Below are 14,124 nucleotides of genomic sequence, written 5' to 3'. Positions count from 1 at the left end.
AGAAGGAAACATTGACAATAATACCGCTCAGACCTTTCCACTCAAATGATAACAGCTTCCTCACTTCCTGGCTAGCTCCTTGTAATCTGGGAGATATTCCTATCACCAGCTCATCTCTCCGACTCTCCCTCGTCATCGGGGAGATATTCCTATCACCAGCTCATCTCTCCATCTCTCCTTAGTCATCTGGGAGATATTCCTATCACCAGCTCATCTCTCCGACTCTCCCTCGTCATCGGGGAGATATTCCTATCACCAGCTCATCTCTCCGTCTCTCCTTAGTCATCAGGGAGATATTCCTATCACCAGCTCATCTCTCCATCTCTCCCTCGTCATCGGGGAGATATTCCTATCACCAGCTCATCTCTCCGTCTCTCCTTAGTCATCTGGGAGATATTCCTATCACCAGCTCATCTCTCCGACTCTCCCTCGTCATCGGGGAGATATTCCTATCACCAGCTCATCTCTCCGACTCTCCCTCGTCATCGGGGAGATATTCCTATCACCAGCTCATCTCTCCGTCTCTCCTTAGTCATCTGGGAGATATTCCTATCACCAGCTCATCTCTCCATCTCTCCCTCGTCATTGGGGAGATATTCCTATCACCAGCTCATCTCTCCATCTCTCCCTCCGTCATCTCTTTTTTTATTGCCGTTTTCTCTGGGGTTCCTCCTGAGCTCCAACCAACCCCTTGCGTCCCTGTCCCTGTGTTGAAATCCAGATTCCTCGCACCATAGGCGGCATAGTGGTTGGCACTGCTGTCTCACAGCTCCAGGGACCCAGGTTCGATTCCGGCTTGGGTCACTGTCTTTGCGGAGTCTGCACATCCTCCCCGTGTGTGCATGGGTTTCCTCCGGGTGCTCCGGTTTCCTGCCACAGTCCAAAGATGTGCAGGTTAGGTGGGGTTATGGGGTTATGGGGATAGGGCGGGGGCCTGGGTCACAGGGTTAGTGCGGGCCCGATGGGCCGAATAGCCTCCTTCTCCACTGTAGGAATTCTATGATTCTATGTCCACCCTGAACTCACCACTTCCTAAGAAACAGGAGCCAAAGCCCCTTTAGGCCTTCTAACCCAATCACAGAGCCTGCACCATCCCCAAATCTCCCAGATCCCTCAGTAACCCCAAGTCCCCTTGTGTGGCCTGTGACCCCTCACCTCTACAATGACCAACGTTCTGACAAGTGCAACCAATTACCTCTTCCGATTGGGAAATAATCCCGCACCCGTGTCCCCTCCTATCGACCATATTGGTCTGGAGTCCCCCGTTCCCCCCCCCCCCCCCCCCCCCGAACCAGAAAGTGGAGGACCCCAACATCTGCCCGTTCCTGCCAATGACCCTTCGTTGCTCCCGGTCGATCTGACCTCTGCTCGGGGGTGTCCAGACACATTGTCCGTGCCTTGTCCGCCTGGATGAATCCCATGATGGCCGGGTGACTCCCATCGGGCTTTGTGTCGTCGATGCTGTAGTCAACGGTTCCGGTATCCGACATGGAACAGCCACTGAACCCTGAGTGGGGGGGGGGGTGAACAAGGGAAGGTCAACACAACTTTAACATCCTCTTGCCCTGTGCTAGAATTGGAAATTCATTCGTGGGGTCGCTCATGGCGACGGAAGTAGGTCATTCAGCCCTTCGGGTCTGCCCTGTCATCATTCATCATTCAACACACAGGTGTTCCACCTCGGTTCTGCTTTCCTCTCTTGATCCCCCCTGGTGTTGGGGGGGTGGGGGGTTACAGTTCACTCAGGAGTCAGAGTTGCCGTGGCAACATAAACCGTTCGACGCATTTTGTGGCCTGGAGTTACGATGGGAGGCTCGAACGTTCTTCACGTCGCACAGCTGACCAGCAGCCTTTCCCGCTCTTACCTTCAGCCATTGGCGCGTTTGGAAGGATTTTGCAGGTTGACGCCCAATCTGGTTTGGCTGCGGTATGGACGAACCTTCCTTGGCCACCAAGTCCCGGGGTGGGACTCGAACCTGGAGCTTCTGGGTCAGAGGAAGGGGGCACTAACCCACTGCGCCACGAGGCCTACTACCTTCCTCAGTCCAAAACAATCTATCAGTCTTTAAGATACCCAATGATGGGGGAGCCTCAATTCACTGTGGTAGTGTCATGTGAGGGTACCTTTAAGAAATGGGTATGTATCAGTGATGTCAGAGAGTGGGTGGAGCTGGGCTGTCTGTCAGCTTTTTACTTTTGTTTTAGGCTGTTTGCTGCAGGGTGTGTTTTAGTTTCGTTTTCAGAGCTGGATCGCTGCAGTCACAGCCAGAAGGTGTATTAGAGTCTCCCTCTGGAATCGAAAGACTGTAAATCGATCCGTTGTTAATTTAAAACTAATAACTGCTCTCAGTAGTGACTTTAACCTGATGTGCTTCTGGTAAAAGGTGTTTCAAGTCTTAAGGATGACTTGTTGTATTCTTTGGGGGTTGTATTTGAATTAATGGTTGCTAAGATGTTCACTGTATGTTTTAAAAAGGTTAACTTGAGTTCATAGAATAAACATTGTTTTGCTTTAAAAAATACTTTTCCATTTCTGCTGTCCCACACCTGTAGAGTGGGCCGTGTGCTCCCCATATCACAATCCATTCAAAGTTGTGGGTCAGGTGAACTCCATGGTACACTTTGGGGTTCTCTAAACCCTGGCCCACAACAAATTGGGGGCTCGAAGGGGATAAAAGTCTATGTATTGGATTGGCTTAGTGAACTTAACGCTCTCAGACTGCTAACCCCCCCTGTTGTCTTGGGTGTTCTGGATCTGTGGAACACAGACAGGCCACCAACACGTGAAATAGTGCAACACTATTTTATTGAGTCATTAACTGTTTAACATACTCTCACTGTGGGTTAACACGATATTAGCTTTAACTAAAGACCTTTGCCTTGTCCGAACCAGTCGGTGCACTCAGCACATGGTGACTGTCTGTGCTGCAGGCTGTGAGCTCTGTCCTACTAGGAAGCTGCAGCTCGAATGAGCGGGAACTCTGATGCCCTCTGTCTTTATAGTGCGTGTGCTCTAACTGGTGATTGGCTGCGGTGTTGTGTGTGTTGATTGGTCCCGCTGTGTGTCCATCAGTGTGTGTGTCTGCACCATGATATACTGGTGGATATTATGACGCCCCCGACAGTTTGACCCGTTTCAACGAACCCACCTCCCATTCATTGAAACTCCAGGGATGATGGGCTGGTTCGACTCAATCTCCCCGCATTGCAGGATTCGGTTGAGCGTGACCTTTCATACGACCCACTCTGAGGCAAGATTTGTGAGGAGGCCGAACCCTGCGTACAACGCCAACGCTACCCCCCCCCCCCCCAACCACCCCCCCCCCCCCCACCCCGCCCCGCCACCCTCCTCCGCCAATGGGTTTACCTCTCTCTTTCCAGAAAGCGCTCTGGTAAAAGGTGACAGTCTTGATGACGGAACCCATGGGCATCCGTTGGATGAGCTGGCTCTTCAAGGCAGGCAGCGGTGGGTGGAAATGAATCTTCTGCAGGATGGCGTGCGGCACGGCTGAGATGGCAAACTGCCCCTGGGGTGGCAGGAAGGAGGGGGTAAGGAGGGGGTCAGGGGGCACGGTAGGGTGAGCGGCGGATCAAGGGCGGAGACACAAATAGGAGGTGAACTCCTCGTTTAGGGCGGACCATCACATTATCATCAGAATCTCGAAACTCTGCTCCAGAAACAAACTCATGCATTACGGTAGGGGGCCTGCGAATGGGCCCCACCATGAAGGCCCTTTTAAGCAATAATATAAGATAGCCTCACACATAGAAACATCTTTTATAACTTCGCAAACCACTTACAGACAGTAAGCCCTTTGTAATATCTCCTTTAACACTACTAATAATCCGCCCCAGCGCCCTGTGTTACTGACTGTATCTCTACTGATGTAAATCCAGCTCCCTCACACTGTCACTCAATAACCACTCTCCCCCAGCACCCTGTGTTACTGACTGTGTCTCTACTGATGTTAATCCAGCTCCCTCACACTGTCACTCAGTAACCCCTCTCCCCCAGCACCCTGTGTTACTGACTGTGTCTCTACTGATGTAAATCCAGCTCCCTCACACAGTCACTCAGTAACCCCTCTCCCCCAGCACCCTGTGTTACTGACTGTGTCTCTACTGATGTTAATCCAGCTCCCTCACAGTCACTCAGTAACCCCTCTCCCCCAGCACCCTGAGTTACTGACTGTATCTCGACTGATGTTAATCCAGCTCCCTCACACTGTCACTCAGTAACCCTTCTCCCCCAGCACCCTGTGTTACTGACTGTATCTCTACTGATGTAAATCCAGCTCCCTCACACTGTCACTCAGTAACCCCTCTCCCCCAGCACCCTGAGTTACCGACTGTATCTCTACTGACGTTAATCCAGCTCCCTCACACTGTCACTCAGTAACCCCTCTCCCCCAGCACCCTGTGTTACTGACTGTGTCTCTACTGATGTTAATCCAGCTCCCTCACACTGTCACTCAGTAACCCCTCGCCCCCCAGCGCCCTGTGTTACTGACCGTGTCTCTACTGATGTTAATCCAGGTCCCTCACACTGTCACTCAGTAACCCCTCGCCCCCCAGCGCGCTGTGTTACTGACTGTGTCTCTACTGATGTTAATCCAGCTCCCTCACACTGTCACTCAGTAACCCCTCTCCCCCAGCACCCTGTGTTACTGACTGTATCTCTACTGATGTTAATCCAGCTCCCTCACACTGTCACTCAGTAACCCCTCTCACCCAGTACACTGTGTTACTGACTGTATCTCTACTGATGTTAATCTAGCTCTCTCACACTGTCACTCAGTAACCCCTCTCCCCCAGCGCCGTGTTACTGACTGTATCTCTACTGATGTTAATCCAGCTCCCTCACACTGTCACTCAGTAACCCCTCTCTCCCAGCACCCTATGTTACTGACTGAATCTCTACTGATCTTAATCCAGCTCCCTCACAGTCACTCAGTAACCACTCTCTCCCAGCACCCTGTGTTACTGACTGTATCTCTACTGATGTTAATCCAGCTCCCTCACTCTGTCACTCAGTAACCCCTCAACCCCAGCACCCTGTGTTACTGACTGTATCTCTATGATGTTAATCCAGCTCCCTCACACTGTCACTCAGTAACCCCTCTCCCCCAGCACCCTGTGTTACTGACTGTATCTCTACTGATGTTAATCCAGCTCCCTCACACTGTCACTCAGTAACCCCTCTCTCCCAGCACCCTGTGTTCCTGACTGTATCTTTACTGATGTTAATCCAGCTCCCTCACACTGTCACTCAGTAACCCCTCTTCCACAGCGCCCTGTGTTACTGACTGTATCTCTACTGATGTTAACCCAGCTCCCTCACACTGTCACTCAGTAACCCCTCTCCCCCCCAGCACCCTGTGTTACTGACTGTATCTCTACTGATGTTAATCCAGCTCCCTCACACTGTCACTCAGTAACCCCTCTCCCCCAGCACCCTGTGTTACTGACTGTATCTCTACTGATGTAAATCCAGCTCCCTCACACTGTCACTCAGTAACCCCTCTCTCCCAGCACCCAGTGTTCATGACTGTATCTCTACTGATGTTAACCCAGCTCCCTCACACTGTCACTCAGTAACCCCTCGCCCCCCAGCACCCTGTGTTACTGACTGTATCTCTACTGATGTTAATCCAGCTCCCTCACACTGTCACTCAGTAACCCCTCTCCCCCAGCACCCTGCGTTACTGACTATATCTCTACTGATGTTAATCCAGCTCCCTCACACTGTCACTCAGTAACTCTCCCCCAGCACCCTGTGTTACTGACTGTATCTCTACTGATGTTAATCCAGCTCCCTCACACTGTCACTCAGTAACTCTCCCCCAGCACACTGTGTTACTGACTGTATCTCTACTGATGTTAATCCAGCTCCCTCACACTGTCACTCAGTAACCCCTCTCCCCCAGTTCCCTGCGTTACTGACTATATCTCTACTGATGTAAATCCAGCTCCCTCACACTGTCACTCTGTAACCCCTCTCCCCAGCACCCTGTGTTACTGACTGTATCTCTACTGATGTTAATCTAGCTCCGTCACACTGTCACTCAGTAACCCCTCTCCCCCAGCACACTGCGTTACTGACTGTATCTCTACTGATGTTAATCCTGCTCCCTCACACTGTCACTCGGTAACCCCTCTCCCCCAGCGCCCTGTGTTACTGACTGTATCTCTACTGATGTTAATCCAGCTCCCTCACACTGTCACTCAGTAACCCCTCTCCCCCAGCACCCTGTGTTACTGACTGTATCTCTACTGATGTTAATCCAGCTCCCTCACACTGTCACTCAGTAACCCCTCTCCCCCAGCACCCTGTGTTACTGACTGTGTCTCTACTGATGTTAATCCAGCTCCCTCACACTGTCACTCAGTAACCCCTCGCCCCCCAGCGCCCTGTGTTACTGACCGTGTCTCTACTGATGTTAATCCAGCTCCCTCACACTGTCACTCAGTAACCCCTCGCCCCCCAGCGCCCTGTGTTACTGACTGTGTCTCTACTGATGTTAATCCAGCTCCCTCACACTGTCACTCAGTAACCCCTCTCCCCCAGCACCCTGTGTTACTGACTGTATCTCTACTGATGTTAATCCAGCTCCCTCACACTGTCACTCAGTAACCCCTCACCCCCAGTACACTGTGTTACTGACTGTATCTCTACTGATGTTAATCCAGCTCTCTCACACTGTCACTCGGTAACCCCTCTCCCCCAGCGCCCTGTGTTACTGACTGTATCTCTACTGATGTTAATCCAGCTCCCTCACACTGTCACTCAGTAACCCCTCTCTCCCAGCACCCTATGTTACTGACTGAATCTCTACTGATCTTAATCCAGCTCCCTCACAGTCACTCAGTAACCACTCTCTCCCAGCACCCTGTGTTACTGACTGTATCTCTACTGATGTTAATCCAGCTCCCTCACTCTGTCACTCAGTAACCCCTCTCCCCCAGCACCCTGTATTACTGACTGTATCTCTACTGATGTTAATCCAGCTCTCTCACACTGTCACTCAGTAACCCCTCTCCCCCAGCACCCTGTGTTACTGACTGTATCTCTACTGATGTTAATCCAGCTCCCTCACACTGTCACTCAGTAACCCCTCTTCCCCAGCGCCCTGTGTTACTGACTGTATCTCTACTGATGTTAACCCAGCTCCCTCACACTGTCACTCAGTAACCCCTCTCCCCCCCAGCACCCTGTGTTACTGACTGTATCTCTACTGATGTTAATCCAGCTCCCTCACACTGTCACACAGTAACCCCTCTTCCCCAGCGCCCTGTGTTAGTGACTGTATCTCTACTGATGGAAATCCAGCTCCCTCACACTGTCACTCAGTAACCCCTCTCTCCCAGCGCCCTGTGTTACTGACTGTATCTCTACTGATGTTAATCCAGCTCCCTCACACTGTCACTCAGTAACCCCTCTTCCCCAGCGCCCTGTGTTACTGACTGTATCTCTACTGATGTTAACCCAGCTCCCTCACACTGTCACTCAGTAACCCCTCTCCCCCCCAGCACCCTGTGTTACTGACTGTATCTCTACTGATGTTAATCCAGCTCCCTCACACTGTCACTCAGTAACCCCTCTCTCCCAGCACCCTGTGTTCCTGACTGTATCTCTCTTGATGTTAATCCAGCTCCCTCACACTGTCACTCAGTAACCCCTCTTCCCCAGCGCCCTGTGTTACTGACTGTATCTCTACTGATGTTAACCCAGCTCCCTCACACTGTCACTCAGTAACCCCTCTCCCCCCCAGCACCCTATGTTACTGACTGTATCTCTACTGATGTTAACCCAGCTCCCTCACTCTGTCACTCAGTAACCCCTCTCCCCCAGCTCCCTGCGTTACTGACTGTATCTCTACTGATGTTAATCCAGCTCCCTCACACTGTCACTCAGTAACCCCTCGCCCCCCAGCACCCTGTGTTACTGACTGTATCTCTACTGATGTTAATCCAGCTCCCTCACACTGTCACTCAGTAACCCCTCTCACCCAGCACACTGTGTTACTGACTGTATCTCTAATGATGTTAATCCAGCTCCCTCACACTGTCACTCAGTAACTCTCCCCCAGCACCCTGTGTTACTGACTGTATCTCTACTGATGTTAATCCAGCTCCCTCACACTGTCACTCAGTAACCCCTCTCTCCCAGCACCCTATGTTACTGACTGAATCTCTACTGATCTTAATCCAGCTCCCTCACAGTCACTCAGTAACCCCTCTCCCCCAGCACCCTGTATTACTGACTGTATCTCTACTGATGTTAATCCAGCTCTCTCACACTGTCACTCAGTAACCCCTCTCCCCCAGCACCCTGTGTTACTGACTGTATCTCTACTGATGTTAATCCAGCTCCCTCACACTGTCACTCAGTAACCCCTCTCCCCCAGCACCCTGCGTTACTGACTATATCTCTACTGATGTTAATCCAGCTCCCTCACACTGTCACTCAGTAACTCTCCCCCAGCACCCTGTGTTACTGACTGTATCTCTACTGATGTTAATCCAGCTCCCTCACACTGTCACTCAGTAACTCTCCCCCAGCACCCTGTGTTACTGACTGTATCTCTACTGATGTTAATCCAGCTCCCTCACACTGTCACTCAGTAACCCCTCTCCCCCAGTTCCCTGCGTTACTGACTATATCTCTACTGATGTAAATCCAGCTCCCTCACACTGTCACTCTGTAACCCCTCTCCCCAGCACCCTGTGTTACTGACTGTATCTCTACTGATGTTAATCTAGCTCCGTCAGACTGTCACTCAGTAACCCCTCTCCCCCAGCACACTGCGTTACTGACTGTATCTCTACTGATGTTAATCCTGCTCCCTCACACTGTCACTCGGTAACCCCTCTCCCCCAGCGCCCTGTGTTACTGACTGTATCTCTACTGATGTTAATCCAGCTCCCTCACACTGTCACTCAGTAACCCCTCTCCCCCAGCACCCTGTGTTACTGACTGTATCTCTACTGATGTTAATCCAGCTCCCTCACACTGTCACTCAGTAACCCCTCTCCCCCAGCACCCTGTGTTACTGACTGTGTCTCTACTGATGTTAATCCAGCTCCCTCACACTGTCACTCAGTAACCCCTCGCCCCCCAGCGCCCTGTGTTACTGACCGTGTCTCTACTGATGTTAATCCAGCTCCCTCACACTGTCACTCAGTAACCCCTCGCCCCCCAGCGCCCTGTGTTACTGACTGTGTCTCTACTGATGTTAATCCAGCTCCCTCACACTGTCACTCAGTAACCCCTCTCCCCCAGCACCCTGTGTTACTGACTGTATCTCTACTGATGTTAATCCAGCTCCCTCACACTGTCACTCAGTAACCCCTCACCCCCAGTACACTGTGTTACTGACTGTATCTCTACTGATGTTAATCCAGCTCTCTCACACTGTCACTCGGTAACCCCTCTCCCCCAGCGCCCTGTGTTACTGACTGTATCTCTACTGATGTTAATCCAGCTCCCTCACACTGTCACTCAGTAACCCCTCTCTCCCAGCACCCTATGTTACTGACTGAATCTCTACTGATCTTAATCCAGCTCCCTCACAGTCACTCAGTAACCACTCTCTCCCAGCACCCTGTGTTACTGACTGTATCTCTACTGATGTTAATCCAGCTCCCTCACTCTGTCACTCAGTAACCCCTCTCCCCCAGCACCCTGTATTACTGACTGTATCTCTACTGATGTTAATCCAGCTCTCTCACACTGTCACTCAGTAACCCCTCTCCCCCAGCACCCTGTGTTACTGACTGTATCTCTACTGATGTTAATCCAGCTCCCTCACACTGTCACTCAGTAACCCCTCTTCCCCAGCGCCCTGTGTTACTGACTGTATCTCTACTGATGTTAACCCAGCTCCCTCACACTGTCACTCAGTAACCCCTCTCACCCACAGCACCCTGTGTTACTGACTGTATCTCTACTGATGTTAATCCAGCTCCCTCACACTGTCACACAGTAACCCCTCTTCCCCAGCGCCCTGTGTTAGTGACTGTATCTCTACTGATGGAAATCCAGCTCCCTCACACTGTCACTCAGTAACCCCTCTCTCCCAGCGCCCTGTGTTACTGACTGTATCTCTACTGATGTTAATCCAGCTCCCTCACACTGTCACTCAGTAACCCCTCTTCCCCAGCGCCCTGTGTTACTGACTGTATCTCTACTGATGTTAACCCAGCTCCCTCACACTGTCACTCAGTAACCCCTCTCCCCCCCAGCACCCTGTGTTACTGACTGTATCTCTACTGATGTTAATCCAGCTCCCTCACACTGTCACTCAGTAACCCCTCTCTCCCAGCACCCTGTGTTCCTGACTGTATCTCTCTTGATGTTAATCCAGCTCCCTCACACTGTCACTCAGTAACCCCTCTTCCCCAGCGCCCTGTGTTACTGACTGTATCTCTACTGATGTTAACCCAGCTCCCTCACACTGTCACTCAGTAACCCCTCTCCCCCCCAGCACCCTATGTTACTGACTGTATCTCTACTGATGTTAACCCAGCTCCCTCACTCTGTCACTCAGTAACCCCTCTCCCCCAGCTCCCTGCGTTACTGACTGTATCTCTACTGATGTTAATCCAGCTCCCTCACACTGTCACTCAGTAACCCCTCGCCCCCCAGCACCCTGTGTTACTGACTGTATCTCTACTGATGTTAATCCAGCTCCCTCACACTGTCACTCAGTAACCCCTCTCACCCAGCACACTGTGTTACTGACTGTATCTCTAATGATGTTAATCCAGCTCCCTCACACTGTCACTCAGTAACTCTACCCCAGCACCCTGTGTTACTGACTGTATCTCTACTGATGTTAATCCAGCTCCCTCACACTGTCACTCAGTAACCCCTCTCTCCCAGCACCCTATGTTACTGACTGAATCTCTACTGATCTTAATCCAGCTCCCTCACAGTCACTCAGTAACCACTCTCTCCCAGCACCCTGTGTTACTGACTGTATCTCTACTGATGTTAATCCAGCTCCCTCACTCTGTCACTCAGTAACCCCTCTCCCCCAGCACCCTGTATTACTGACTGTATCTCTACTGATGTTAATCCAGCTCTCTCACACTGTCACTCAGTAACTCCTCTCCCCCAGCACCCTGTGTTACTGACTGTATCTCTACTGATGTTAATCCAGCTCCCTCACACTGTCACTCAGTAACCCCTCTTCCCCAGCGCCCTGTGTTACTGACTGTATCTGTACTGATGTTAACCCAGCTCCCTCACACTGTCACTCAGTAACCCCTCTCCCCCCCAGCACCCTGTGTTACTGACTGTATCTCTACTGATGTTAATCCAGCTCCCTCACACTGTCACTCAGTAACCCCTCTCCCCCAGCACCCTGTGTTACTGACTGTATCTCTACTGATGTAAATCCAGCTCCCTCACACTGTCACTCAGTAACCCCTCTCTCCCAGCACCCTGTGTTCATGACTGTATCTCTACTGATGTTAATCCAGCTCCCTCACACTGTCACTCAGTAACCCCTCGCCCCCCAGCACCCTGTGTTACTGACTGTATCTCTACTGATGTTAATCCAGCTCCCTCACACTGTCACTCAGTAACCCCTCTCCCCCAGCACCCTGCGTTACTGACTATATCTCTACTGATGTTAATCCAGCTCCCTCACACTGTCACTCAGTAACTCTCCCCCAGCACCCTGTGTTACTGACTGTATCTCTACTGATGTTAATCCAGCTCCCTCACACTGTCACTCAGTAACTCTCCCCCAGCACCCTGTGTTACTGACTGTATCTCTACTGATGTTAATCCAGCTCCCTCACACTGTCACTCAGTAACCCCTCTCCCCCAGTTCCCTGCGTTACTGACTATATCTCTACTGATGTAAATCCAGCTCCCTCACACTGTCACTCTGTAACCCCTCTCCCCAGCACCCTGTGTTACTGACTGTATCTCTACTGATGTTAATCTAGCTCCGTCACACTGTCACTCAGTAACCCCGCTCCCCCCAGCTCCCTCACACTGTCACTCAGTAACCCCTCTCCCCCAGCACCCTGTGTTACTGACTGTGTCTCTACTGATGTTAATCCAGCTCCCTCACACTGTCACTCAGTAACCCCTCGCCCCCCAGCGCCCTGTGTTACTGACCGTGTCTCTACTGATGTTAATCCAGCTCCCTCACACTGTCACTCAGTAACCCCTCGCCCCCCAGCGCCCTGTGTTACTGACTGTGTCTCTACTGATGTTAATCCAGCTCCCTCACACTGTCACTCAGTAACCCCTCTCCCCCAGCACCCTGTGTTACTGACTGTATCTCTACTGATGTTAATCCAGCTCCCTCACACTGTCACTCAGTAACCCCTCACCCCCAGTACACTGTGTTACTGACTGTATCTCTACTGATGTTAATCCAGCTCTCTCACACTGTCACTCAGTAACCCCTCTCCCCCAGCGCCCTGTGTTACTGACTGTATCTCTACTGATGTTAATCCAGCTCCCTCACACTGTCACTCAGTAACCCCTCTCTCCCAGCACCCTATGTTACTGACTGAATCTCTACTGATCTTAATCCAGCTCCCTCACAGTCACTCAGTAACCACTCTCTCCCAGCACCCTGTGTTACTGACTGTATCTCTACTGATGTTAATCCAGCTCCCTCACTCTGTCACTCAGTAACCCCTCTCCCCCAGCACCCTGTATTACTGACTGTATCTCTACTGATGTTAATCCAGCTCTCTCACACTGTCACTCAGTAACCCCTCTCCCCCAGCACCCTGTGTTACTGACTGTATCTCTACTGATGTTAATCCAGCTCCCTCACACTGTCACTCAGTAACCCCTCTTCCCCAGCGCCCTGTGTTACTGACTGTATCTCTACTGATGTTAACCCAGCTCCCTCACACTGTCACTCAGTAACCCCTCTCCCCCTCAGCACCCTGTGTTACTGACTGTATCTCTACTGATGTTAATCCAGCTCCCTCACACTGTCACACAGTAACCCCTCTTCCCCAGCGCCCTGTGTTAGTGACTGTATCTCTACTGATGGAAATCCAGCTCCCTCACACTGTCACTCAGTAACCCCTCTCTCCCAGCGCCCTGTGTTACTGACTGTATCTCTACTGATGTTAATCCAGCTCCCTCACACTGTCACTCAGTAACCCCTCTTCCCCAGCGCCCTGTGTTACTGACTGTATCTCTACTGATGTTAACCCAGCTCCCTCACACTGTCACTCAGTAACCCCTCTCCCCCCCAGCACCCTGTGTTACTGACTGTATCTCTACTGATGTTAATCCAGCTCCCTCACACTGTCACTCAGTAACCATTCTCTCCCAGCACCCTGTGTTCCTGACTGTATCTCTCTTGATGTTAATCCAGCTCCCTCACACTGTCACTCAGTAACCCCTCTTCCCCAGCGCCCTGTGTTACTGACTGTATCTCTACTGATGTTAACCCAGCTCCCTCACACTGTCACTCAGTAACCCCTCTCCCCCCCAGCACCCTATGTTACTGACTGTATCTCTACTGATGTTAACCCAGCTCCCTCACTCTGTCACTCAGTAACCCCTCTCCCCCAGCTCCCTGCGTTACTGACTGTATCTCTACTGATGTTAATCCAGCTCCCTCACACTGTCACTCAGTAACCCCTCGCCCCCCAGCACCCTGTGTTACTGACTGTATCTCTACTGATGTTAATCCAGCTCCCTCACACTGTCACTCAGTAACCCCTCTCACCCAGCACACTGTGTTACTGACTGTATCTCTAATGATGTTAATCCAGCTCCCTCACACTGTCACTCAGTAACTCTCCCCCAGCACCCTGTGTTACTGACTGTATCTCTACTGATGTTAATCCAGCTCCCTCACACTGTCACTCAGTAACCCCTCTCTCCCAGCACCCTATGTTACTGACTGAATCTCTACTGATCTTAATCCAGCTCCCTCACAGTCACTCAGTAACCACTCTCTCCCAGCACCCTGTGTTACTGACTGTATCTCTACTGATGTTAATCCAGCTCCCTCACTCTGTCACTCAGTAACCCCTCTCCCCCAGCACCCTGTATTACTGACTGTATCTCTACTGATGTTAATCCAGCTCTCTCACACTGTCACTCAGTAACCCCTCTCCCCCAGCACC

The 14,124-nt window shown here is 51.4% G+C and overlaps 1 protein-coding gene across 5 annotated transcripts in view; it reads right to left on the bottom strand.

The window, feature by feature from the left end:
• The window catches only part of LOC140404674 (amine oxidase [flavin-containing] B-like), a 115,423-nt gene that overhangs the window by 21,708 nt on the left and 79,591 nt on the right, over positions 1-14,124 (bottom strand). For all 5 annotated transcript variants that reach the window (XM_072493327.1, XM_072493329.1, XM_072493331.1 and 2 more), the window contains 2 exons: positions 3,368-3,527; positions 1,363-1,507 (listed from right to left, as the gene is read on the bottom strand). In XM_072493327.1, coding sequence (XP_072349428.1) covers positions 1,363-1,507; positions 3,368-3,527 — 305 coding nt within the window. The remainder of the gene's footprint in view (positions 1-1,362; positions 1,508-3,367; positions 3,528-14,124) is intronic.

Source organism: Scyliorhinus torazame, chromosome 31 (genome assembly GCF_047496885.1).
Source record: "Scyliorhinus torazame isolate Kashiwa2021f chromosome 31, sScyTor2.1, whole genome shotgun sequence".
Lineage (NCBI taxonomy): Eukaryota > Metazoa > Chordata > Chondrichthyes > Carcharhiniformes > Scyliorhinidae > Scyliorhinus > Scyliorhinus torazame.
Note: the sequence above shows the minus strand (reverse complement) of the source record. Positions and strands in the feature narration are given on the sequence as shown.